General features: G+C 49.2%; 1 protein-coding gene across 5 annotated transcripts; it reads left to right on the forward strand.

The window, feature by feature from the left end:
• On the forward strand, positions 1 to 26554 carry SPSB1 (splA/ryanodine receptor domain and SOCS box containing 1). 5 transcript variants are annotated; one of them, XM_069034762.1, is made up of 4 exons: positions 1 to 107; positions 10905 to 11004; positions 20659 to 21474; positions 24430 to 26554. In XM_069034762.1, exons 3-4 carry the CDS (start codon positions 20781 to 20783, stop codon positions 24555 to 24557), a joined length of 822 nt encoding a protein of 273 aa, XP_068890863.1. In that variant the 5' UTR covers positions 1 to 107; positions 10905 to 11004; positions 20659 to 20780; the 3' UTR covers positions 24558 to 26554. The 5 variants fall into 5 exon arrangements, with proteins under 5 accessions (XP_068890863.1, XP_068890861.1, XP_068890866.1 ...); XM_069034760.1 differs by lacking the exon at positions 10905 to 11004; XM_069034765.1 differs by lacking the exons at positions 1 to 107; positions 10905 to 11004 and adding an exon at positions 389 to 514.
• Positions 26555 to 26955: the final 401 nt, after the last annotated feature.

The following is a 26955-nucleotide window of genomic DNA, read 5'->3' on the forward strand; positions in this document are numbered from 1 at the left end:
GGCCCGGCCCCGCTGGGCGCGCCTGGCGCCGGGAGCAGCGGGCGCGGGGCTCGGCCTGCCCGGCGGGCACGGCGCGGGGCCATGGTCCGGCGGGCAGCCCGGGCACGGTAGGAGCCGGCGGGGCCGGGGCGCTGCGGGGCGGGCGCTGCGGGGCGGCTCCGCGGCCTCTCCGCGCTCGGTCCCGGCGGAGCGGAGCCTCCTCCCGGGCAGGGCCCGCGGGCGGTGCCAGCCTGAACGCCGGGGCGAGGCCGAGCGCTGGCTGCAGCCGCTCCTGGAGCCCGTCCCGGCGCGGGGAGCAGCTCCGGGGCTGGCGGAGGTGACGGGCTCCGCTGCTCCGGCGGTCCGGGGATGCCGCGGGAGGGGCGGCTGCCGGAGCCCGGCTGGCGCGGCCGGGTGCGGGTTTGGAGAGCAAACAGCGATAATCGGTTCAGATAGCTCCGACTCGTTAGGGAAGCGAGGTTGTTTGTTCAGGATCTGTGGTTACCGCGGTGGCCTCCGGAGCTCACCTTACAAGGTCTGATTACTGTGTCTCTTTTCTTACTACATAAACCTTTGCGAATACAACGGGGACTTATATAATCCTGTACCTGAAGGACCCAGACTGTTGTTATAAGGTCAGTCTTGCTGTAGCCTCCTGCTGGACTGTGCCGTGTTTTGTCCTCATTCTATGACTGAAGTGGGCAGCCAGGGTGCCTGGTGGCTGCTGGTGGCCGTGCCTGAATCAAAACCTGTGAATTGTCTGAGCCGTGGCTCAAGATAAGGAAGTTTACAAAATGATTGTAAACATGGGAGTTGCTCCTTGGAGAAAGATCACCTCGTTTGTTTGTTTGGTTGGTTTTTTTTTGCATGATAACGATGCAGGATGGCTCTATTAACCTTTTGTCCCAGGAGTAATCAGTGTTTTTCCCACCCCTCTAACACCTGGTTTCTACACAGATGCAGCATTGCAAAGCTCGGTAGCACAGACAGCTCAGTCTTGCTGGTGTAAGTTGGCTGCTGCATCACCAGGACCAAACTGTGCTGAGCCTCCAGTAAGGGAGGTCTGGCTGTAGGATGGTCAGAGGGGCTCTCACAGCCTACAGGGAAGGATATTTCTGTGGTAAGTTGATAAGGGAACAGCCGGGAAGGCGATGAAGCCGTGCTGCTGGTTTTTATTTTGCCGGGAAGCACCGAAGTGGAGGAGCATCTTCCCTGCCCCACCGGCGGGAGCTGCCCTGTCCCCTCCCTGCTCTGTCACCGTGCCTGGCCCGCTGGCCCTGCCGAGCTCTCCATAGTGGTGATGATGGATGCACAAAGCAGCAATTTACTCTTCCCCTCCCTTAAAGGCAGGGGATGAACTCCAGCAGTGTATTCCTCGGGGGATATTGGGTTGTTGCAGTGCATCAGCAGCAGCTTTTGCAGCCTCTCTCCTCTGCTCTAGAGGTTGCTGAAGTGCACTATAATGTGCTTTGGAGCTTGTTTGTAAACTTCTGCTGGCTACTTCTGAGATGTGGGCCTGTGTTCCAGGAACTGGCCAGCTGACACGTGCTGCGTTTGTGTGTAGTCACTCACTGCTGCATGTGGGGAATGGCCTCTGCTTGTTGCTCTCCTGTGTCTGGGCTTGGTTTTTTTTCCCTGGCTCCCATTTCCTTTCCTCAGAAAAAGTGAAAGCAGTCTGCAAGGGCTGCTTGTCTTGTGAGGGCTAATTAAGAATTCATTAAGTTACTGGAATTAAAAATCTGTAGCTAATGAGCCAGTGAGGACACTATGCCAGGGTTTGTGACTGAGTGCTGACAGATAATATTCCAAGTCACAATGTAGGTTTTAAAGAATACAAGATGTGGAATGGAGTATGTTCTGTGGCTGTCTGAGGTTTGTGTCTCAGTCAAATTTCGTGGCTGATGCCTCTGCATACGCTGAAATTGGCACCTGATGGGCTCTGAGAGGCCAGTGCAAGTGGTGGTTATAATTTTGGGCTTTAGTATACTTGTACTTACTGAGTCTGGAGTCACCGAGGGCTTGTGTTGACAAGGGGTGAGGAGGATTCAGTGGAGTTGGCAGGGAGTATCAATGAGGTGGTTTCAGCTGGGCTGTGCTTATCTCCGTGTCCTGTGGCAGGAGCCTTGTACATGCATGAACTGGCAGAGCAGTGCAGCATAACAGCAGTGGAGGAACAGCTGGCTAGACCTGCATGAACCATAGTAACCAGCTCTGTTCTGGTGTCAGTTTCCCAAACCTGGTTGGTGTCTGTGGCTGTCTGTGCAGCTGCCGTACTCCTTTGTGTTTCCAGGTGTGTGATGGATCTCATACCCATCACTTGCCAAGTCACAAGTCAGGCACCAGCTGCTTTCAGACAAAGCTGTATGATGCCTGCAGAATAAAAGTGAGTAAGTGTCTGGTACCAGACTGCAGTCACTGGGTTCCTCTGCTGGTGGCCTTTGCAGAATGAGCTCATGTCAAGGTGTTGACTCACTTCCAGTTACTGCACTGCTCTGGCCAACAAAGAAACCTTCCCTTGAGTTACCCCATGTGAGTAACTGCTATAGCTGCCTCTGTTTCCATAAGTAATTGCTGGGGGAAGAGTGCAGTTGTCCTTAGCAAAGATGGGATATGTGCTACAGGTGATGGCCAAATACTCTCTGCTGAGTGTGAGAAAATATAGCTAAAAAATAATAGTTTCCAAGCACGTGGTGGGGAAAATGTGCCACTGTTAACTGTGTTTTCCCAAGGACTACTAAAGCATCTATTCCCTTTTGACTCTGTACTGCTCTGCCTTTAATGGTAATGTTTTGGAAACTCCTGGGATAAAGTAAATTGGTCTGTGGCAATGGTCAGAAAATTCTCTTGCAGACTAAGTGGTTTATACAGCAAAGAGAAAAAATCCTCACTCTGGGTGTTAATTGGGTACAGGAGCTGCTTTCTTCTGTAGCTGTGGGGTGGCACGAGCTGCCTGGAGTGTTTAAAGGAAGGAAATACAAAAAAAATTTCCCTAGTAAAATTGGTTTGGTGTGAACTGGATGCTGTGTGGAGGTCCATCCCCAGCATGTAGCAGCGAGTAAGGAACTGACAGAACACTCAGCTGAACCATGAACAATGTCCTGCTCTCAAGCTGAAATCGAGTAAAGCTGTCCCAGCCCAAGGGGCTGCCTTTGCAGAGCCCCTGCTTTGGCAAGAGGAGAGGGAAGGACAATATCCCTGAGCTCTGGGATGAGCAGATGCAAGGGCTGGTGCAGTGGGTGCTCGGTGCTGTCTCATGACTGCTGGGGACAGTTCTTTGTCACACGCTGTTGTGCCTGGGCTCGGTCTGACAGCCCAGAGCTTTCCAGGCCAGCTGGTGCTTGTGGCAACCTGACAGTGTTTGTGTGCTCCAGGGAGTGTGGTTTGGAGGGATGAGTGCAGGCTGCAGGCCAGGGACAGCTGTGGGCTAAGCCTTCCTAGACATCTGCCTCGATGTGTGGCCCTGCTTCCATCGCTCCCCTTGGTGCTCGGCTGTTCAGAAAGGCAGAGAATAAAGTTAATGCTTTGCTTGTCTGGTAGCTAAGGCTGGGCTGGATACTTGATACCAGGTTTTATTTAATGGGCTCTGCCATGTGGCTCATCCTGGCAGTGGGGTGGAAAAGGTGGGAAATGTCTTCCTATCTGTGCACAGTGTGGAAGTGCCACAGTGAGGAGTGGGGGGCTTGGCAGTCATTGACTTGCCAGTGTTCCATTTGTGTGGAAGATGTCATCCTCCCTTCTGGTTTTATGTGTTGTATTTCAGCAGCATTGAGGATCAGCTTCAGAGTTTTTTTGGATTAGCATCTTTTTCTCATTTAATAGAGAAACAGCCACATGTCTTTGCCGTAGCTTTTTTCCTTAATGCTGGAGAGTCTTGTCCACTGATATTTCCGTGGCTCTGTGAGTTTCTTCTGTTCTAGAACCTGGGAAGACAGATTTCAAGCTGAAGCAGTGCTGCTGCTGTGTAAGAGTAAAACTTCCCCTGGGAGGTGAAAGTGACACACTTCTTTGTCCTCATACAAAGCTTTCTCTTTAAGGAGAAAGCTTTTTACTTAAACAAACAAAAAGACCCCAACAACCACCACCATCTGTCTTCGAAGTGAGAGCAATTGAGAGCTTTGGGGCAGAAGGTGGTAATGTCTGAATGGAGTTACCAAACATGGGCTTTTTCTTTTAGCCTGGAAGGGGAATTTGATGAAGCTTCTAAGTCAGAGCAGCTGTGTCGATGTTAGCTTCAAACTGCTTTCTTTGGAGAGCTGGTATGTTATCAAGTCAGGAATCTGTCCTGAGGAGATCCCAGATGGGGCCTTGACACCATAAATGTACAAAGGCACTCAGTTGCACAAAAACTGCAGAAACAACTTAGTTCTGAAGAACGTGAGCCACAGATGGTAAACAGCCAAGAAAAGCAAGCAAGGGGTAAGGCCAAGCCGTTCTCTACATGAGAAGGCTACATTGGTCTCAGATGTTTAGAAATTCTTGGTTTAAACTTCTGCAAACTTCACTGTGGATAAATTCTGGTTTGAATGGCCTCTTGTAAATTAAAATCTACTTAATGCAGACATGTGAAAAATGCCTGCATCCTAACTATAGTGTTTGGAGGCTGGTGGTAGGCCCTGGAGTTTGCCAAAGTGTGGTTCTTACCTAGGTGCCCTAATTCATTGCTGGGTGGTACTCCAGGACCCCTGGGTCTGTGCTGCAGGGACAGCAGCATTGCTTCTCAGTAAGAAGAGAATAATGACTCTTGAAATGCTTCCAAGCAGTAGCCTGTGGCCCTTGCTGCTGAGCTGTGGGGACACTGGGTGTGAGGAGTGGATGGGGTTGTGCTGCATTGTCAGCAGCTCTACATGGAGAGTCTCCTTTGATACTCAGTCTCCCCGTGCTATTTTAAGGCTAAACCAGTCATGTTATTGAATGTGGACAATGAGGGCGAGGTTGCTTTGTTCCACACTAATCCCAGGACAGTTGTGCATCTGGGACTTGACCATTCAAGAGGTGCCCATGTAAAGAAATGCTCGGAGCTTTGTGACCAGCTGGTGAGGGGTAAGCTGAACTGGGAGGGTTTGTGTCTGCGTCCCAGTTCCTGTAAACTCGAACAGCTGCAGAATAAACCTGTTGACCCTTGTGCTGAGAAGAGGTGGTGGGCCTGTGTGAATCCAGAAAGTACCTGGCTGGATGCCTGTGGGCAGGAAATGCAGTTGCTTGGACTGTCTGTTCTAGGGTTATATGATAGGCATGAGCTGCTGCAGGCTGTGCTGTCACCCTTCTGTGAAGGTTCTGAACACTGGGCTCCCTTGCCTGGTGTCCCCCACGCTGTCACTGCTCGTGTTCTGGGGTTGTCCGTGTGGCACGCTGTGCACTTCCAGCTGGAACCGATTGGAGCTGGGGTGGGAGTGAATCAAACCCTTGAACGTTTGATCTTTTGTGAGCCGGGGCACTGCTTTCCTCTCAGCGTTTCTGGAGTGCTGTGCTTCCCTCTTGCAGAGAGGATCAGATAGGCAATTGTAAGTGGTTTCAGCCTCAGACTTGACTCTGGTATTGATTCAGGCACACGCATCTCTTAGATCTTGCCAGCACAGCTTAGCTTGCAGCCTGGGAGGAGAAGGGCAGGAGGGCTGCACACATGGCACTGATTCCAGCAGGATATTGCTGCAAGGTGAGGTATGTGGCACGCCGTCCTGCCAAGGTACAGCTGCTGTGCAGAAGTTGAAAAGGGGCAGCTAATCTGCTGTGAAGTCGCTGTGAGCTTGGGTAAGGGCGAAAATTTGGGGAGTGGAGGCAGACCAGCACCGAAAATTTGGGGAGTGGAGGCAGACCAGCACCGTAATGTGCTACTGGTTTTCCAGGCTGTGGGTTTGACTTGCTGAAGGTTGAGATGGGGAGAAGAAAGATACATTCAAAAGCATAAGGTACACAGTTTGCCCTATTTCAATGACTGATGTTCATCCTGGAACTTGGACACTGTAGTTTCTTGCTAGCTGCCTCAGTTAATTGATTGTCAGATGATCCACTCAAGGACCAGCAAGCTGTTAAATAGTGGAACTTTTTGAACTGTGTTTACAAGTAGCTTTTGAAGGAATTGAGAGCTTTCCTGAACAGTTAATTCAGCTGCATGGTGCCTGTTTCCCTGGCACTGGTGTCTGTGGCTGTGCTGCTGTACAGCTGTGCTGGTGTTCCTGGTCCCCTGGCTGTGAGGATGGCAGGTGGCTGTAGGATGTTGCCTTCTGGGGAGGTTGCTGAAGGGGCAGGTCCTGTGTGCCCGCAGTGCCCACACAGGTCCAGCTCTGCGCTTCTGGCATGAGCAACAGCACCACTAAATCCGAGGCTTTGTCTGGGTAACCTGATAGAGCCTGGTGTGACACGGAACTGGATTTGCAAGAGGCACAGCTTTGTGTGTCAACACCTTCGGAGGGAGGGACACCTGATGAGATTGCCTGGAAGGAGCAGTCGCCCACATCTGCAGCAGGGATTGTGCAACTGCCCTCTGCTCGCTCCAGAGCCAGGCTCTGTGTTACCTGGGGAGCTTGCCAAGCGTGCTGTGTCACCCCGGGATGGCAGAGACCTCCAGATGTTTGCCTGCAAGGAACTCCAGTGAATCTGCTGCTGGACTGGGTTTGTTCGTTTTGGAAGGAAATCTCTGCTGCTGGGTGCACTTGAATGCATACTTGGTGTGCGTATTTTTTCTATAAGGACTTTCTGCTGTACCTGTTTTTTCCAGAAAGGAATTTGGCTGTGACTCATGAGGTGCCTTCCACCTTTGCCCCTTGGTGTAGGGATGTGGCTCTCAGGGCATGCTGCTGTTCCCTTCCAGGCAGAACAGCTCAGCCTCCTGCTGTGGCACAGCCACATGGCAGCACGTTATCCATGGGCTAAACAGAATTTCCACTGACTGCACGCTGGGACATGGCAGCAGCCCCTGACTCAGCTGAGCGGGTTGGGCTTTAGGCCAGAGGTGTGGCAAGACTTTTGGGCTGCACCTAGGAACACACAAGAGTAAAATGAGATATGTGTCTTATCCTCTGCTGGACTGTGTTTTCTGGGATAAATATAGCAACACTTTTCTGTCCAAATGGAGAAGAATTGCAAATTTTGGTAAGAAAAAGTTGAATGGCTCGTGGAGTAAGTAGAAGAGATTTCTTGAAGCAGGTGGGCACTGGAGAGCAATGTGCTCTATGTTAGGACTGAGGACAAATCCCCCTGTGTATTTAAGATACGAGAATGGGGTTTAAGCTCATGGTCATTCAGGTGGAGAGGAAGGTATTGTAACCAGCACTTGTTCAGAGGCATGTGCTCTTATGTTATTTGGATTAGGCTGTCTTCAAACTTGGCAAAAACGCCAACCAATCCTCAGCCTAGACTGGTTTTGAAAGAATCCTTGGCCTCATGGGAATCTCCATTTCAAGGTGCAAAATGGCACAGCAGTGACTGTATCAGCATAAAAGCCTTCTCAACAGGAAAACGTTCAATATGCTCTTAAGTCTTGTTTTGGCATATCTAAGAGGCCCACAGAACGGGTCTGTCACAGAAATGGTGTCTGACCCAGGGTTGTGGTGCCAGAGAAGCCCTGGGGCCCAGGTGGACAGAGCAGATGGCCCAGCAGGTGGCAGGGTGGCAGCAGGGACGAGGTGGCTTTGCAGGCCCCTCAGTGGAACCCTATTTTGCCTACAGGTCTGATAGAAGAGGTGGGAAGTCCAGTTATCTGTGCTTAGATGAATTCCTCCAGGGTGAATAGCTCCACAGCCAGCTTTGTGCAGTCTAGGATGGCATTCCCAGAGCACTGGAATTATCTGGAGGGGGGTTCAGTTTATGCTTTCATTGAATGTTAGCAGTAGTAGTGTAATGAGCTGACTGTGGGAATAAAACCGCAAGGTGAGTTTAGTCTGGTGCGAGGTTTTAATGGAAGAAAAGGCTGTTGGATGTGGTGGCTTTGTTTGATGTTCCAGGCATTGGCTATTCCAGGCAGTTTACATCTATCCTGTGTTTGGGAGGTTGTGGTGCACTGAGTGGTGGGTGGCAGTGGCTTTCTCATTACTTTCCAACTGGTGTTTGCACACAGCAAATCCTGGCCAAGCCATCCAGCCTCCTCGAAAGGAGGAGTAAGAACTCCAGCAGCAGCCAAGAAACAGCTGAACATACTTTGACTGAGACTGAGCAGCCTCAGAAAAGACAGAAGCCTACACACTGGAGACAGCAGCTGACTTAACTGGCTTATCTCTACTATTCTTGATCTCTAAACTTTGAAAAAGCAAGGCAGCTTCTCTTTTCTGCTTGGTCCTGAGTGTATTGAGTGCATCTTGCTTGAGAACGGATCTTCTGACTGTTTCTACAAGGCTTCTTCGTCTCTATTTCTTAACTTCTCTTAATCTGTTTCAAACCTGGTTTTCTAACTGGAAACTTTCCATTGATGTCATGGGAGCTTTCTGTGGCCCACATCAAATAGCTGCGTTCACCAGGAATTAAGTGACTCTACAAATGTTTATGTTAAACACTTATTTAGAAGGCATGTTGACTTATGAGGACCTGTGATGGCTGTGGTATGTTGGGAGGATAGGTTGGCTGCACAGCTTTTGTCTTGCCTTTGAACTCTGGAAGTCCTGGCAGCTGTTCAGTGCCTAGATAAGGGCTCAGGAGTACAGCTCACGAGCGTGTTTCATCACTGACTGCTGCACTGTTCCTTGTCTTTTCCATTGGAGAGCTTTTCCAATGGGTCACCATAGTGGAAAGGACCCAGATGGCAAAGTCTGGATAGTCACAGCAGAAAGCTGTTGGCTTAATTACAGGTATGGAATTTTGTTGTTTTAGAGAGGAAACCCACAGTTTAGTCTGCTGAGAAGCCCTAGGGAGGGAAGGAAGGACATGCATGTTCTTCAGACTCTGCTTACTCAGGCTTCTGCGGTGGTGTCAGAGCATTTGGGAGGTGGAAACAGAAGGGATAAAAACCATCTTAGCATTCCCTGTCACCACCAACCAGACCTCAGACTCTGAGAAGTGGCCATCTCGTTCCTCCCGTGCAGGAGTTTGTGCCTTGGGGTGCGGCTGAGTGTTGGCACACTGGAGGTGGTGAGGAAGCCACTTTAAATATCACTTTATTTACAGAGTTCAAGCTTGTGAAGCTGTTGCTTAGGAATGAATTTCTGAGTGTGTCCCAGTAAGACTAAGGGGCAAATTTCACCCTCTGCCACTTGAACCAGTAGTGAAGCTAGTGTGAACAATGCTGCAGTGCATGTTTTGGTCACTTTGTTTTGGCAAAAACATTTGTTCTGTATTACCACAACTGCTATTTCCAGGAAAAAGTTGCTCTGGGATATCTGGCCACCTTACAGTGCAGATGTCCTCTGAAAGCAGCATGTACATTCCTGCAGCCACAGTTTGGGTAAAGTGCTTTTATCCTCATCATTTTGGCGCTCTGCCTTTCAAATCTGATTTATCTCGTTGAGCTTTTACAGGGATAAAACTTCAAGCAGGCAGGCTAGAAGGGCTTCTTAAAATTGCTGCTTTGTGAAGCCTTTTGGTGGATGATTTAAGAAGCCAGCCAAAGTTTTTGGGTCACCCTGCCTGTCTCAAACCACCACAGCAATTTCCAGGGACCCTTTCAGGTGATGGTGAAAGCAAAACATTGCATCATGCTGAGACTGCACTCACAGCCAGCTCCAGTGACATGTGCAGTGTCTCTTCCTAATTATGGGATGTCCCAGGTCAATTATAGCTAAACACAGAGTCCAACCATGTCATTAAACTTTTTTGGCTAATGACAAGTCAGAAACCCAGTGAAGCATCATCCCGGCATGCTCTGCTGAGGGGAGTTGCTGAGTGTGTTCCAGTAAAGCTGGCAGTGTGAGCTGTCTCTTGTGCAATCTGTCTGCCAGGAATATCCTCTTAGTTCAGCATTCGAGAGCTGCTGGGCGATCCCTCGTTGCTGGTGTGTGTTCCTGGACGTGGAGGGCTCACCCTACTGAGCCTGCTGCTGGAATGGTTTGCTGAATGTTGACAAAAGTCTGGGCACTGGTCTGTTCCATGTTTATCCAGCTCTTTCCTTGGGTTTTTGCTCCTATAGCCAATGTTTGAGTTACACAGCTTCTGGCAGCTGCCTCAGAAATGGGAGATGAACACCACATCTTTCTAGAAGCTGGCAGTGGGCTGGGTCAGGCAGAGTGCACTGTGCTGGCTCCTCGATAGTTCCAAACAGTTTAAAGGTCACAAGGAGCAGCTTTCCATACTCCCTGCTATGCACTGGAAGGATCCATGCTTCACTTCTTCCACTGCAGAAGTGATGATACTGACTGGAGCCTCTGCAGAGAACAGCCTGTCCTGGGCAGACGAGAAATGTCAGTGCTGTTTTCTGTTCTCTGCTGGCTGGATTGCAAACCATTTATGCCCAGACATTCTGGAGGTGTTCTGCCATGGTGTGACTGCCTCCTTTTGTGGGAGATCTGTAGGAAACTGCTTTTTCTGTGGAGACTTGAGGGAGGGAAAGAGGAATTGGAAGCTAAAGCAGGGATATTGTGGACTCGAGCAAGCTGAGGTACTGGGTGACCCTGGTATAGCAAGCTTGGATTTGTCTGGACTCTTCACCTCAATTGGCTGCTGCAGCAACTGGAGAAGAGAAATTGCATCTTCTGGCTATGTCGTTTGATTTGGAAAGGGTTTTTCCACAGCTTTTGTTATGTTTAAGGGTGGTTGTTGTTCCCAGATTAAACTTGAATAGAAAACATAAGGCTGCTGCCAGCTTTCTGTCACAGACACCTTTTATCTTGCATTCATCTCTTCCAAGCAGATGCTGCTTTCATTTCTTCTACTTTTTTTTTTTTTTTTTTTTTTTTTGCTACAAGACTAAAATTAACAGCCCTTTGATGTAGGGGAAGAAACTGTATTTCAAAGCAAAGTACCTAGTTAACTTTGATAATAAAACTGCTGTTTTTATCTTGAAGGTAATTCTGTGTTCCTTGGAAACAAATCTGAGAGTTGGAAGCTCCTGAACCCTGCTTGCTCTAAGTGAACATGCAGATCCCTCCTCACCTGGGAGCATCAGTGAGTTCTTTTGGGGTGGGAGGTGTAGCTGAAGCTGAGCTGCTTCAGGGGAAGCTGTACGTGGGAAAGGAGGTGCCAGATACTGGTGTCAGTGCACAGTGTTTGTGCAGGTTGTTTTCCTTCCAGCTGCAGCGTGTGGCTGAAGCTGTCGGGGGTGCCAGCCACGCAGCTCGAGGTGCAGCCCAGCAGGAGCAAGGGCCTGGGGAGAGCACAGCCCTTCCGACGCTGCGCCGTGGCAGCGAGGCAGTCTGTATCCTCCAGACAGACAGAATTGTTTTTCCCAGCCCAGCCTGCCCTCCCCAGCCTTCCTGCCTTCAAAGACTCGTACTGAGCATGAGGTTCGTGTGAGCATCCAGCTTTTGGCTTTCATCTTTTCCGCTTAAAAAGACGAGCCCTGTTCCTGCAATACTTCCTAAAGGGTGATGTGAGGGCTGTTTCCAAGGGGGATGTGGAGGCCTGCCTGTCCTCAGAGGGAGGGCAGCTGGTGGATAAGGCTGAGCCACAGCCTTGCTTATGTAGCAGGTGACTTCAGAGAATGGACAATTCCTAGACTTAAGCCATGGCTGGCTTGGCCAGTGGCCAGGGCATGGAAGAAAAGATGTTGTCATCATTTAGCATGTTACAAGAACTGTCTGATGCAGCAGAGGCACATCTGCTGTGCAGGTCATGGTCCAAGATCTCATTTGAGAGTAGGAGTATGGGAAATACCTACTGGAACTACCAGACTCACTGAGGGAAACCATGGAAGGTGTTTTTGCCTATGGGCAGGTGCTGGAGGCACTGGAGAATCTGACAGGCTCTGGGGTTCTTGCTTTAAGGAACCTGTCACGACTGTGATGAGCTCCTGCTTTGGATGCATTGCAGGGGTGGTGACTTCTGAAAACATCCTTCTGCTAAGTGAACGGAATGGTTTCCTAAGCAGGACGAAAAAAAGTCACTTCCTCAGTGACTCAGCTGTCTCCTCTTGTGAGGCTTTTGTCTTCAGTGGTGACACCCTCAGTCTCCACAGACCTCAGGACAGGAAAGACCTGAATCTGTAGTTTTAAAGTGTGAAAGATCCACAGGGGTCTTGATACACAAGGATGTAACTTCAGTCCTTTTTTTCAATGCTTGAGAAGCAGAGGATGAAGAGATCTGGGTAAATATTATAGAGGAGTGCTGAGTTTTTCCATGTGTCAAGGTAAGACAATAAGGCATGTGAACTGAATCAATGTTTTTTTGCTTCCTTAAATGTCAGGGACAAGGCAGGGTTTTGTGAGGAGGAACTGAGTGGTGTTCTGGGTATCAGAACCTGGGATTTCCTCCTCAGTAACAGGCAGTTTGTGGCATCCTCTGTGGTCCTGTTGTTCACCTTCACCTTTGCTCCAGCACTCTCCAGGTGATGTGCCAGGCTGAGAAGGGTGCAGCACTTGGATCTTTCCCTCTTACCAAGTGTCTCCTCCTCTCCTCTGTGGTAGGCTGGTGCTGCTGCTGCCCATCCAAACGGGGGAAATGCAGATCCAGGGAGGTGCTGTGCCAAAGCTTCCCAAGCTGAGCACCAGGGAAGCAGGGATGGAGCATAACTTCAGTTCTGCACCACGAGGCCCTGATTTTGCTGAATGTGCTGCTCTGCCCTCTGAATCAGAGCAGCATCCAGTTCCTGGTGCTGTAAGAATCTGCTTGGAGGGAGCAGAGACTGTGTTGCAATGGACCAAGAATTATTTGTTTCTAGTACAGAAACTATGCTTTCAACTATGCTTTTTCTGTAGTGATGAGCAGTACCAGACACTTGCACAACTTCCCCTCTGGCAGAGATGTATTTGATGTAAATACATGTGCTGAAGCTTCAGACACAATAAACGTATTTGAGGGTAACAGGCTGAGTAATCTGGTGCTTGGCAGCTGCTCTGTTGTGGGGATTTTTGCTTTACTGTTAGCAGTGCTTGTGACATCCTTAAATGAAAAAAGGAAGAGACAGTAACTGAACAACCTTAATATTGAAACAGCTCCATCTACAAATGGTTTACCTGGGAGAAGGAATCCTGCTGGATCCTGTGTCTCCTGACAGAGTATATTATATTGCCTTTAGGAGTAGGGATTGAAATCATCACAGTCCACTGTGGACGTTTTCAAGCCATCTGAGAAAGTCTTTGTTGTGCCCTGCTGTCACCTAGGAAGAAGACAGAAGGGGCGTTCTGGTAGGTGACTGCTGAGAACATGGATTTCTTTTAATGCAGCTGCTGCTAGCAAGAAGCTACAGTGTTTCATGAACTGTTTTTAGGGGAAAGCAGTGTTTTGTTAACAAAATTTTTGTCCTGATGGGTTGTGGCGTTGGCCAGTCTTGCAGTTAGAGCCAAAAAAGTGCTTTTGATCCAGGAGTGGAAACTCTGGGCAGAGGTAGAAACATCAATTTCATTCTTTCCACCCACTGCTCCCCTCCCCATCTCCTCATTATCAGACAAAACTAATGAATCCAGACACTTAAACAGAGATGAGGGATGGACAGTGAGCAGTGTAGGCTGCAAATTAAGTGGGGAAATAACAAAAAGCAGGGAGTTCTTGTGCAAGAGGGTGGCTTATTATGGATTATGTGGGCTTCTTTAATGCAAATAGTTCTGAACATAAACATTTACTATTTAAAATTTATAGTGGCTTAATTGTGGAGGAAATGCCTCTCTAAATGCAGCCTATCAAATGGCTCCAATGCTGGAGGGAAAAACACTGGGCAAGCATGGCAGCTGGACCAGGCCTTTCGGATGTTTGGTTACAGAACTGGGGGGTTTGTATTTGCAATGTGCCACGCGTAGATTTCAGCCTTAAAGGGTTGTGAGGCTTCTTCTGGAAGCAGTGCTTGTTCACATGCAAAGTCTCAATAATGTGGGGAAAACCAGCTGAAGGTGGCGGGACAGGTAGAAAGGTGCAAGGAAGGTGAACCTCTGGACATGTGAGAAAGGGCTGCCTGTGACCTTTCTTCCTGCTGCTTGTGTGACTTACATCTGATGGCACTTAGTCTGCAAGCAGCTTATAGACACATCTCTTGAGTGCATGTAAAGAAATTGGAGCTGTCAAAAGTCTGTGCCTTTTGCACTGTGTACAGGTGCTGTCTCTGCTCAGGCTGAGCTGCCAAACCACAGCTGTTCTGCTGTTTCCTTCAAAAGAATCTCTGTCCCCAACTCCTGCATTGACAGCAAGGGGTGTCTGCAGTTCACTGTGTGTATTGTGAGCCTGGGAGCCTCAGGTGAATGGCTGGGCTGCAAGGTGACCTGGCTGACACCCGAGCAGGTGACAATCTCTTGTGGCACCAAGCATGATTCAGATGCTAAACTGGAACCCAAGTTCATCAGGTCGGTCTGGTAGGTAACAGCTGCCTGTAAACACTTGCTACAACGCAGTTTAAAGTTGCTTCTGGAAAACAGCATTTCACCACTTGGCTGCAAGCAGATAATTCTAGACCAGCAGGAAGCTGGAGAGGAGCAAAGGGGAGAGGTGTAAGGAAGGTCAGTGCTGCAGCTGCAAAGGGGGGAGATGGGAAGGGACCCTGGCTGGATTTCTCAGTGTTTAGCTGCAATGCAGAGCTGTCACTTCAGTGTGGCATGGTAAACCCGGGGCTCCATCCTGCCTGGTGTGAGAAGAGCTTCACTTGCTGGGTTTCTGGCCTGTTCACCAGCTGCTCACTGTGAATACACTACCATGGCTTCTTTCAGGCCCTGTGGCCAACTTAACAACCCTTCTTATGCCACATAATGCTGCTCACTCTGCAGCCCAGGGGTCGGTGTGCCTGTGGGGAAGAGTTCTGCAGTGTTCGGGACGTGTGTTTGGAGTTAATTCCTGTTGTACAACCAACATGCTGTAAAAAGGGCAAATGGCTTACATCCTTTTAACATCTGTGGGTTCCAGTACCAATAAATGAACTGTTTCCAGCCAGAGTCCCCTTGTCCTGACTCGGGCTGTAAAGGCCACAGACTATGAGTAAGTGTGGAAAGGAAATGGACACATCAGAGCAGGGTAAGGAGCAGCTGTGCTGCTGGTGATGCAGAGATCTGGACTCAGCAGCAGCAATGGTTTAACCTGTATAGCTTCCTAATGCTGCTGCTGTCCTCAGAACAGCCAGGACAAAACTTCTGTAAGGTAGCTTTGGAAAAGGGACAAAAGAACTGTTTGAGAGTACTGGCCTAAGTGGGTTGAACATAGGAAGCTGGACTAGCAGTGCCTCGTGCCGAGAACATAATTGTTGCAGGCAAATGACTGCAATCTGCCTCTGAGAAGCTACTTTAAAGTGAGTCTTGTTTGTGCCTGGGCTTTAACATGCAGTTGACATTCGTAAGTTACCTTATGCAGAGCTGGAAAGAGCTTAATGACCTTTGAAACATCCACTAAACTTCCTCTGTGAGGAAACCCAGCCTGAGTTCACTTGTTTCATTTAGAGAAATGCCTTTTCTTTGCAACCAAAGTTGCTGCTTGTGACCTGCCTTTAATGGGAGGGAAGATCTCTGGCAGGAACTTCTGGAACTCCTTCTGAGTTGCTTCCATCATTACAAATACTTTGCAAAGTAAACTCTCTCCTGTTGCTTAGAATTGTTTTCTGCCAGATTATGCAGCATTGTAGTTAACAGGAACTGGTTGGGTATGTGGACAATGGAAATTTGTTAAAGTTGATGTCTAGTAAGTGGTTTGGTTGAGGATGGGTGGTGGTTGTTACTTCAGGTTTTAGTTTACTCAGATGTGCTGCTCCGAGTAACCTCAGTGCTTTGTTTTGGACAACCAGACACTGGAGAGATGGTGTAAGAGGGCATGATGCCTTCAGCATGGCAAAAATAGCTAGAAAAGTTCAGCAGAAGCTGCCTGAATCATTCCAAGGCGAGGAGTGAGAGTGAGCTGTGCTCACACAGACAAGCTGATGCTCAGTCGTTGCAAGTCCTAACAGTGCCGTACAGTGACCTGGCTTCCGTGGGCAGGAGCCTTTCCTGTAGGTCTGAGGGTGGGCTGGCGTGTGCCAGCTGCCTCCTGTGGGGACAGCAGAGCCCTTGGTGCTGCTCAGGGGATGGATGGGGCTGTTTGCTCAGCAGGGCAGGCATTGCCCTTGAAGTCCAGGCAAGTCAAGCACTGCCAAACACCAAGTGACTTGTTCCCCCCATCCCTGACACATCTCGAGCACAGTGACTTGTCAGGGGCCTCTTACTCTGCTGGAAGATTTTCCTTTTTGCTGTTTGCTGGGATGCGTGCCACCTTTCTTAATTCTTCCTTGCCCAAGCTCTCGTGATCTGTGGCTGCAGTTTCACTTTCTGCGGAGGCCACGGAGCCCTGCCAGCAGCCCAACCTGCTGAGCCAAGCTGCTGCTGCTCCTCAGGAGGTGGGGGTGAGCAAGTTGCCCCTGTGGCAACCTTCTCCATGTGGGGCAAGGCAGCCGTGAGGCTGCCAAAACCATTGCTATGCAACGAGGGTTGTCTGCCCAGTCCTGATCTAAGCAAAGTTGCAACACTCCGAAACTCGCCCTGACCATGTTGTTGGGGCAGTTGTTCCTGTCATCTCTGCTGTAGCTGCTTGGTCTCTGCTAACACAGCACTGGGGAGCTCCAACAGCAGAGGTGAGCTTGCTTTTTCCCAGGGTTTGATCGGAGTTTAATGGGTGGGAAGGGTGCTGAGGCCGGAGTGCTGGTGAAGGGATTGCATCAGCACTGGGCCGGGTGTCGCAGCCTGCCTGCGCCGGGTTCTGCAGCAGGCAGCAGTACACAGTGCAGGCCACCCACTGCTTCTGATGCTGAGAGCTAACACCAGGGAAAATAGAGTGTCCTGGCTCTTTGGGGCTGAAGTTTGGATGCTGTTAGAGGCACGTGAGTTCTCCCCTCTTCGAGATGCGTTGTAGCATCGCTGATCCACCTTGGCTTTTAGTTTGGTTACACAGAATATCTCCATGATCAAGGGGTCTGTTCTCAGCCCCACCAGGGGAGGAAGGGGAAATCCCTGGTGTGGAAGCCGTTCTAAAGAAGGGAAAGCACAGTGAAGGGTGTTTGTGGGGTTTCTGACATGCTGGCTGTGCACATACCTACCTGCTAGCAGGTTAGCTGGCAGACTGGGAGTTGTGTGGCTCCCTTGCGTATTGGCTTGCAGGATGAGCATTCAGCCCAAGAAAATTAACCAAGTTCTCCTTACACTTTTCTAGCAAAATCATGGAAACATGAGCAAAACTGCAGTGGGATTTTTAGTCTCGTTCATTGGTACTGTCTGGAATCCTTTAGTTCTAAAGCTGTTAGCAAGTCAATGACCATGTCCAGTATATGTATTTTCTTTTCTTCTCCTGAGGTGTGTTCCAGGCTGAAAGTCTCTAGGGCAGGGCTCTGATTCATTGTCTGTAGAGCACCCAGAGCCTGTGAGGTGTTTAAAGGTTTGGTCTCTTATCTGTAGAAGTACACCTAATGAATATTTGGGAAGGAAATAAAGCCACAGTAAACTGATGTGAAGAAATAAATTAAAACTGGATAGGAATCAAGGAATTGAGGATCCTTCATGTGTTCTTGTTGTTGATGCTCCAGACAAGTGTCCTGTAGATGCAGAGCAAGGGAGGACCTGTGAGGAGCCATGAGTTTCTGAACTGCAACGAGAAGCTGGACACCAACTCTGCTCTGCCATGTACAATAGCTTACTTGCAGAGCTGTGTTCTCCCTATTTTAACAGCAGGACTTTGCCTTCCATTTAAATGTCTTTGCTGTCTCCTGCCTCGATCTATTTGCAGCAAGCAGTTGTTTTGGAACCTGGCATGTCCTCCTAGTATGGCAAACTGACTGCTTGCTCTGAACAGCTAAATGAAAGGGAGGTCCAATTCTCACTGAAAATAGCAGTGAATGCTTTCCTCTGAGACACCCTTAGAATTTCATTCCACAGTTTTTAAGCCCAGAAGGTTAACAATAGAACTGAAAATAGCATGGGAGCAGAACTGAGCATCATGGGGGATGAGCTTGTGTTGGTAAAGCAGAGTTGCAGCAAGCCTGAGCTGTTGATAAGATAGATAAAAGCACTTTCAGTGTTTACATTTGTATTTAAACCTGTAGCAGTTCAAAGGTTTTGAAGCAGCTCCTTCCCCAGCATATCTTTTCATTTATGGCTGGCTGTGTCTCATGTCAAGCTGCCCAGGGAATTAACCCATTAATTTAACAGGAGAAGCCTTTCTGTCTCTCTCCTGCTGCGGGAAAGTGCCTGTATTGTCTTGTGCATGAAGAGGCTTTTCCTTGAAAAAAATGAGGGTGTAATGGTGTTCCTGACTGCAGGGCAAGGTGCCACTCTGCAGTTCTAGACCAGACTGGTGCCAGGAACAGCAGAGCCAGCTGTGGGCAGGAGTTATTGCCTTGCCCTAATAAGGAGCTGTATTGCACTTAGGTCTTGGCATGGGGTGCTCAGTACCCGACCTGCTCTCACTCTGACCCCTTTGCTTCAATCTTTTTCCTTCCTTTCCCCTTTCTCTTTATTCTGGCCATTGTCTTTCATCTGCTGTTAGCAGTCTGCCTGGGGAAGTCCTAACCAATGGAAGTGATGAGTGGTGCTCGTGTTCAGAAATCTGCCCCTGGAGGAGAGCAGGCAGTGAGGGCTGTCCTGCCCCATGGGCTTCAGGAGTCCCTGCTGTCTTTCACTGGGGTGATTCCCTTTCTGCTGCAGCAGCCTCAGAGAAATATGATGAAGCTTGTGTTGGCAAAAGGCAAAAAGCCATAATGAACAAGGCATTGTTTTGCTAATGAAGAGCACAATCCTATTCCCTTACTTGTCCTGAGTATTTTGCGCTTCAAAGAGGTCTGCAACAGCACTCCTGCAGTCTGCTTTGTTTTGGTTCTTGTTTCCTATGCTGTGTTCTCACATGTACTGCACAGGAAATCTCTGCCTCTCCTCTCTCTGCCAATGTTTTGTTCCCTTATCCTAATCAAAATTCCAGCGCTGAATTTGCCTATGGACTTCCACGTGTGCCTTGCCAGTCCCTTGTTGACAGGTTTTGTCCATGTGCCGCAGGCCTTGGAATGCCAGGGATTTCACCTGGTGCTTTCTGCAGAGCACCACATGTTCTGTCTCAGCAGCCTGATGGGTTTTATCCCAGCCTGAGCAACCAGCTTACACTGAAGCTTTGCAAAAATTATTGCTTTGGGTCAGCATTAATGTGCCTCTCCCAGGGAAGCTCAGCTAATGTCTGTTTTGGCTTGTTCTTTGGATCCCTTGGTTTGAGATGTTGCTGTTCCTTAGGCTTGCAGAGCAAGGAAGCCTGTGCCCTTTGGGGCTGAAGTGCCTGTGAGTCATGGAAACACATGGGCCCAGGCATGAGCTGTGGGGCACAGCAGCCAAATCATGTGCTGTGGGAGGATATGCACTGGCATCCCCTGACTGCCCTCCCTCAGCTGGTTTTGCTCTTCCTTGCTTGTTTTCAGCTGTTGACCAGCTGGCTAACATGGTTCAGGATTTGTTTTGATGTTTTGGATGGTATTTATTTGACTTCCAGGATGTCGTGGTCATCTCAGCAGCTGATAACATGATTGGGCCTATTTAAATGGCATCTTCTGCCTGGCAGTGCCCAACATCTGAGGTCCCTGAAAAGTTTGAAATAGCTGTACTGCAGCCTGTGCATTGGGATGTGGCTTTTAAAGAATCTCAGGATTTTCCTCTCTGTCCATGATTAAAAAAAAAGTGGGTAAGGAAAGAAAAAGTAGTCTTATCTCTTGTTACTTGAGAATTGGGATTTAACTCACTGTTCCAATGGCATACCTTGGACTAGTACTAAAAACCTGTAGGGAAGCTGCTGAACTGATCCCTAACCCAGACCATACGTGAGCCTTCCCTGCTCACCTTCTAGCTGAAGCCTTGCTGATGTCCAGTAATCTTATTTTTAAACCAGATCTGATTCATGCTCTATTTTCTATGCCAGATGAGGTCCTTGGTTGCGAGTAAGTGTTGTGACTGTAGCTGGCAGGAGCGCTGCATGATTGCCTCACTTCAGGAAATGTTAAAATAACATTTTTTTTTTCTTAGAAAGCTCGTTTGCACCCCTCCCACTTCTAATTCTCCTAATAGCTGCCCCCAGTTTGGCAGCTGTCTGACAGAGGGTTGTTTGTGTTGCTGAGTGAGAGCAGAGACACTTCAGTGGATGCAGTGCTGGAGGAGAGGTGCACAGAGTGAGCAAGTATCTCTAGCCAAGCTGGCTTAAACGTTTCAGAGGTTTCTCTGCAATCTGGAAGGAAAACTGCTAAACTGTGAGAAGAATCTTGCTCCTCCCCCTGGACTCTGCAGCTGAAACTAGGGAATTTTTTTTTTCCTCTTGGAGAAGAGAAGCTGCCCCAACCAAAGCTGCTCACTTGAGACAAACCAGGCAGCAGGTTTATCTGCTCCGTGGCTGCAGGGGCTCAGAGGGGCCAAGAGCTGCTGGAATGAGTGTCCCCCAAGGCTGGACCCAGCAGCTTTTGTCTGCTGTTTCAGACTTGCAGTCAGGCCTCCAAGGTACTCAGCAAAGCTTTAGTTGAAGAGAATTATCTCCTCAACCCTGTATCAATGGCTGCTTTGGCAGCTGATCTGTGCAACCCTTCCTGCTGGTGGAAAGGAAGCACGCGTTGTTGGGATAAACTGATGAACCTGTGCTCTGTGAATGGGGCATACAAGGCTGAATGTGCTAATGTTTAACTGGTCTCTTGTTTTTCTTTCCATCCATTAGGCAATACTGAGTGGTGCACATCTTGACAAAGTCTCCTGGCAACCTTTTCTGCAGGGCTGAATGACAGCAGAAGCTGCCAGGTAAATTGATGAGCCTATAAAGGGGCGAAATCAGGACACACAATGGGTCAGAAGGTCACAGGTGGGATAAAGACTGTGGATATGAGGGACCCTGTATACAGGCCATTGAAACAGGAGCTCCAAGGACTGGACTACAGCAAACCCACCCGGCTGGACCTGCTGCTGGACATGCCTCCGGTGTCCTACGAAGTGCAGTTGCTGCACTCGTGGAACAACGACGATCGCTCGCTGAACGTGTTTGTGAAAGAGGACGACAAACTGATATTTCACCGGCATCCGGTGGCCCAGAGCACAGATGCCATCAGGGGCAAGGTGGGGTACACGCGGGGACTGCACGTGTGGCAGATCACGTGGGCCATGCGCCAGCGGGGCACCCACGCCGTGGTCGGGGTGGCCACGGCAGAGGCCCCCCTGCACTCCGTGGGGTACACGACGCTCGTGGGGAACAACCACGAGTCCTGGGGCTGGGACCTCGGGCGCAACAGACTCTACCACGACGGCAAGAACCAGCCCAGCAAAACCTACCCCGCCTTCCTAGAACCAGACGAGACTTTCATCGTGCCCGACTCCTTCCTGGTGGTTCTGGACATGGATGACGGGACACTGAGCTTCATTGTGGATGGGCAGTACATGGGGGTTGCCTTTCGAGGACTCAAAGGGAAAAAACTCTACCCGGTGGTGAGCGCAGTGTGGGGCCACTGTGAAATACGGATGTGCTACTTGAACGGACTTGACCGTGAGTATGACTCCTGTGCTGGTTCTGGCAGCACAGGCCTGTGGCTGCCCTTGCTGGGCAGTCCTGGGGAGGGTTTTCCTCTTTCTAGAGAGGTGAGGATTTGTGTCAGCAGAAGGGTTGCTGGGTGCAGCTCTGAATGCTCGATGGTAAATACATAATACTTATCTGACTGCACACGTGTTCTGTCACCAAGGCACTGCAGGGAGCAGGCAGGGCTTGGGGAGGTGGGGTAGTGGGAGAAGGTGATGCCAGTTGTCCACTAGAGATGGGGAACCTTGTATTGCTACCAAAAGAGCAGCAGGAACATTCTTCTGACAGTTGCACCACTGGCAGTGGAATCCTGGTGTCTCTTTACAGAAAACAGTCTCTGAGACAATCCCCTTCCTTAAATGGGTAATGAAGGGATATTTAAAATCCCTTGCAGGCAAGAATGGGAAAATCTCTCCCTATCTAAGAAAATGGGAATGTTTTTCATCTTTCAGAAAAGTTGCTCCCTTCTTGCCTCTCTCAGAGCAGGGTGTGCTCCTTTCTGTCGAGGGGCTGGATACTGTAGTCAGCCCAGCTTGCATGCCAGGCCTTTTACTAACAGGCACATCAATCTCTAGCTAAGCTTAGTAAGAAATTTGGCTGTCCAAATGTGCTAAAGTCTGTTATCTCTCATAGTCAGAAGTTCCCGTGGGGCCAGACTGTGACTCAGTCCTCTGGGTAGGGTGGAGGAGAGAGGTGAAGGAAATGGATTAAAATCTGGATTTATGTTGCTAGTGAAATAAATTTGGCAGTATTGGTATGAAGAGTAGTTTCCCCTGCATTCCAGAACAGTGTCTGCCCAAGGGCTGTAGCATGTTGGGCTCTTCTGTTTGTGCTGGAGGTGTCCTGATGCTGGCCCAGCTCTGGTAAACCCTGACACTGGGGTGCAACAAAGCTGAAAAACTGAACTGTCAGAATAACCAGGAGAGCCTTGCAAAAGGGGCAGGAGCAAAATCTGCAAGTGCTTTGAGAAATACACTTCAGCTCTGCAAGCCCAAACAGAGAGCTCTTGGCAGAGCATTTTCTCACCCAAAGAAAGCCCAGCTCTTTCTGCCACAACAGCTTAAAGAATGTCAGCAGCTCCAGGAACCAGGTTTTGCTGGAGGGTCAAAGCCAAAACCTGCAGCTCCTCTCAAAGCCAGCAAGTCTGTGGAATTGCTGGCACAGAGCTGCACTTAGCAAGGAAACGGCCACCTCCAGGACTGGATTTGGTTGTAATGTGCTCTCAGCTAAGGAGTGAATTGTGGGCACCAGGCCAGCAATGACGGGATGCTGTTTTGGCACAGATAGAAAGAAGGTGTCTGGCTCTAACCACTTCTGAGCATTCAATGGCAACACTGTCCAGTGATTGTAGTGCTTGTGAATGGAAGGAGGTCAGATGTGTGTGTGCTTTCTCTTCTGGTCTCCTGTCAGATGGGGTTATCAGTGCAAACTAGACGAGGACAAATCTTGATCTCTCTGGAAGATCCTCTCCTTTTAAGGCCACTAAACTGAAATGTATTTGTTCTGTGAATATCTGAAGGCTCTGAAGGTCAGGGCCCTTGTCCCCTGGGATGCTGGCTGGGCAGTGCCTCTGTCCCAACTATCTCTGTGCAGAGCAGGCGGAATTGGGGCAGACTTTGAATGCAGCGAGTTTGTGCCCCAGTGGTTTAAGAATAAGCTACACTGGGAAGTGCCAAAGGAGTGCTGCCAGTAATGGGCCTCTTTGGCAGTGTCAGAGCCAGAGCAGAGAGGTGCAGCCTGCTGCAGGAACCTGTCCCTGTGCAAGAGGCAGCACAGATCCTGAAATGGGTCATGAGTGGACAGGCCAGAGCTGAGTGCAGCCGTGTCTTCCTTGTGACACAGAACGTGTGTGGTAAATGGTTGGTGCTTGGGGAGCTGTATGAACAGTCAGATTAATTTGGCATGTAGCAGTAGAAACTGGAGCTGTAGGCATCTATCAAAGTTACTGAAAACTGCAGCTTCTCAGCCAAACTCATTCCGTGCTCGTGGGTGCTTTTAGGTGTCTGTCTTCAGCCCAAGTAAAGGAAGCTTTCTGAAGGTGCAGGCAGAGCCTTCAGGCTGTAGAAGGATGTCCAGTTATCTGGTTGGGGATGTCTGTCAGCCCTCTCTGGGGGCAGGACAAACCCCTCAGGCTTGAGCAGCACGGGGTGTCAAGGTGAGCTGTGACAGGTTCAGCAGCGGGGGCTGTGAGGAACTAATGTGTATCTTCCTCGTGTGCAGCTGGGATGTGTTAGCTCTGGCTTTGACCTCAGTCCCCTCCGTGTTGTGAATGACTCCTCAGCAGCAAAGGGCCCCATGTGCCATTCCTGAAAAACTTGTAGTGTCTTGTTCAGGGTTTTAAGTACAGGATGCAGAAAAAGATAGCCAAAGGCTTGTATCCTTCCTGGATCTGTGACACAGGAGGGAATCCTCTAGTGGAAAATGTCACAGTGCAAGTAGAAACATGAAGCTTTGACAGATGGCTTTGTTTTTCATGGGAACTATGCAGTATAAATGGAGGGGTTGACAGCTGTTACCCTCCTATATGAGATAAATCGTGGTGCTTCTGGGTACCCAGACCACATGATGCTCTGGCTGCTGCAGTCTTTTGCTTCAGTGACTCTTTAAAAAGTTTCTGGACACTGCAGTAAGAGGCACGAGCTAGAAGATGTGTTCTGACTGGAATGAATGGTATTGTAGAGGAGGAACTTCCAGTTGGTATTCTAGGATTGTTTCATTCCCACATATACAGCTTAAATAACCTACAGAAACCTCATGCTCTGCTGGTGTATTTGATGAGCTGAAGCTGTTGAATGGCTTAGGTCCTGCAGGCATGCCAGGCATTCCCTTCTCTTGCTCAGTCTTTCCTGGGGGATTTGTAGAAGCAGCAGAGTGAAGGTGTGCCTTGTGGGCTGGGCTGTTAATGTCTTGGGTCTCTCTTCCCAGCTGAACCACTGCCTCTGATGGACTTGTGCCGGCGAGCCGTGAGGCTTGCCCTGGGCAAGGACAGACTGGCTGAGATCCCCACCCTGCCCCTGCCAGCCTCCCTCAAGAGTTACCTGCTCTACCAATGACCCTCGTGCTCCAGGACAGAGGTGGAACCAAGGCAATGGATCGGAGCCGACCCGCGGAGCACTGGGCTCTCCACCCTCGTGTCATCCCCGCTGTTGGAGCTCCTCGGCCAAAGCATTCCTGCCACTGCTTCAGCCTCCATGTGCCCTCACTGGCGAGCTCTCAAGTAATCCTTGTTTCACAACTGAGTGCTTTGTTCCTTGGAAGTCACTTCCCCAGCACACTTACAAAAGGAACATTTACAGAGGCTCTGTACTTCCCTGCTCCTCCTGAGAAAAGGCTGTGCTGCATCCTTGGGGTTCGAGGGCCTCGGAGTGAATGATTTTTCTGTACCAGCTAAAGGGAAGGATGATAATAAAAGAATAAAAACATAATCTGGGGAAAGAGGAAGCATTAGGAATAGGAATGTTAAGACCAGGTCCTAAGAATGGAAAGGCTCAGGATAGCCAGCAGAGTTGGAAAGAGTCTACAATACCACAAAGAATTAATTGATGAGCTTTTAAAAGCCAAAAAAGAAAAATTACAACCCCAAGCCCTGAAACACCAAAACCAAGAGCCCTTCCAGCAGGACACTTATTGATTTGGAGAAGGTGGTTATGTTGCTGATGTCTGTATCTGTGCTGGGACTTCTCACCTTGCTCTATTGCTGTTTCACGGGTTGTGACTCCTGCTTTCTTGTTTAGCACCATTGCTTCTCCTGCTCCGTTCTCTGCTCTGCCTCCTCCTAGGGGGTTTGACTCAGTCAATTTTGCAGTCAATTTTGCTGTGTCTCCACATGCCTCCTTCCCAACTGAAACCTGCAGCTTTTGGTCTGGGATTCCTGGCCGATGTGGGAACAGGGAAGGACAAACTTGTGCAATAGGGTGAGTCCCTCTGCATGAGCTTTGTCACACAGCTGCAGGTCCTGTCCCCTGAGCTCTGCCCCTGTTCCATGCTGAGGCTTTAGAGAAACATTAATGTTTCTCTAATGGCACTGCTAGGGAATTCTCTTCTTGGATAAGCTGCTTAAATTCATCCAAACCAGGCTTCGTGCTGTCATAGACCAGCTTAATCTCCACTTAGCTCTGCAGCAGGAATGGTTCTCTGTGCCCTGCTGCAGGTGGGAGCTTGTCCCAGAGCAGTGGGGCTGCAGAAATGCCATCAGCAGGCAGGTGAGCGGCCCAGGAGGGGATTGCTGCAGGGTGGAACTTGGGAGGATTTAGCAGAGAGTGGGGGTGATCTTCAGGCACAGCAAGAAGAAACTGAACCTCTCCAGAGCTGGGGAGCAGGAGAGAACTGCAATAAACAGGACAAGCAATTCAGGCAAAATCAGCACATCCCAAATAGATCCTCAGTAGCCAAGTAAAGAGGATGACACTCCTTTATTAGCAGGAGCTGCTCTCTTGACCTCTCCACAGGTTACTATGCTGCCTTTCTGGGGTTATTTTGCACATTTCTTTGTGTTTTTTTCTTGAAAAATGTTTGTGTGATTGTTTTGGGTTTGGTTTTTTTTTTTTGCTTTTGAGTTACCCCTTCAGTTTTGTGTAGGTACAAATGAGTTTAGTTGTTGAAAATGTTAATATATATATTTGTGGTGTATGTATAAGAACATGTTTTAAACAGCTGCTGTAGGGTACCTTTTTGAAAATAAACTACTTGCATAGTATATTTTTTAAAGCACAGAGTTGGTGCCAAGACTGGGTGGGGTGTGATGTGCCCCTTTTTTATTCTAATATTATATGACTTTTTTTCAATGTAGGGGTTTGTACTAGTTTTTGTTGCAGGGTGGGACACAAAATTCAGTGTGTGTGGAGCCCTACTTGGTTGCCTTCAACTTGAACCAGTGTCTTCCAGAACTCCAGGGAGGTAGCTGTGTTCTCCCTACTCCTAATGCTCCTTGTGCTCCCTCGTTACCATCTCTCCTCACTTCACCAGGACATTACTTTGTACAGTTTAAAATTCTTTCTATTTTATGATTGTAGATAATACTCAGTAACCTAATAAACTTTATTAAATATTACTTGGTGATGGGTTTTATTTGCATGAAATGATCAGATTTCTTTATACTTTGTTTCTACATGAGCAGTGAGCTTATTCCCAGGAAGCCTGCCCAAACAGGCAAAGCAGGGGCTGTCACGGCCTTATCTCTGCTTGGAGGAATAACAATTTAAAGCTGGCATCTAAAAAGTGTGTACAGAGGGAGGGCAGGCTGCAGCTGTGGGTACAGGGTGGTGAGGTGTGGTAACCTGAGAGTGTGCACAGCTGCCCTTAGAGCCTCAGAGATGGAGCTGAGTCTAATCTGTGATGAGACAGCCTCGGGTTCCTGCTGTAACTGGGTTTATAGCTGATTTTACAGCTACTTGCTGGTTGTGCCTCCAGTCACCAACCTGTGCAATACAGAGGTGCTCCCATGTTGTGCCA

This window comes from Aphelocoma coerulescens, chromosome 21 (genome assembly GCF_041296385.1).
Source record: "Aphelocoma coerulescens isolate FSJ_1873_10779 chromosome 21, UR_Acoe_1.0, whole genome shotgun sequence".
NCBI classification, from domain to species: Eukaryota; Metazoa; Chordata; class Aves; order Passeriformes; family Corvidae; genus Aphelocoma; species Aphelocoma coerulescens.

What these genes read in the sequence shown, in the direction of transcription:
- SPSB1 (XM_069034762.1), top strand. Translation starts at nt 20,781, where the DNA reads ATGGGTCAGAAGGTCACAGGTGGGATAAAGACTGTGGATATGAGGGAC. An exon ending in CTACTTGAACGGACTTGACC is followed by an intron (nt 21,475 to 24,429) that starts GTGAGTATGACT and finishes CTCTCTTCCCAG; the next exon opens with CTGAACCACTGCCTCTGATG.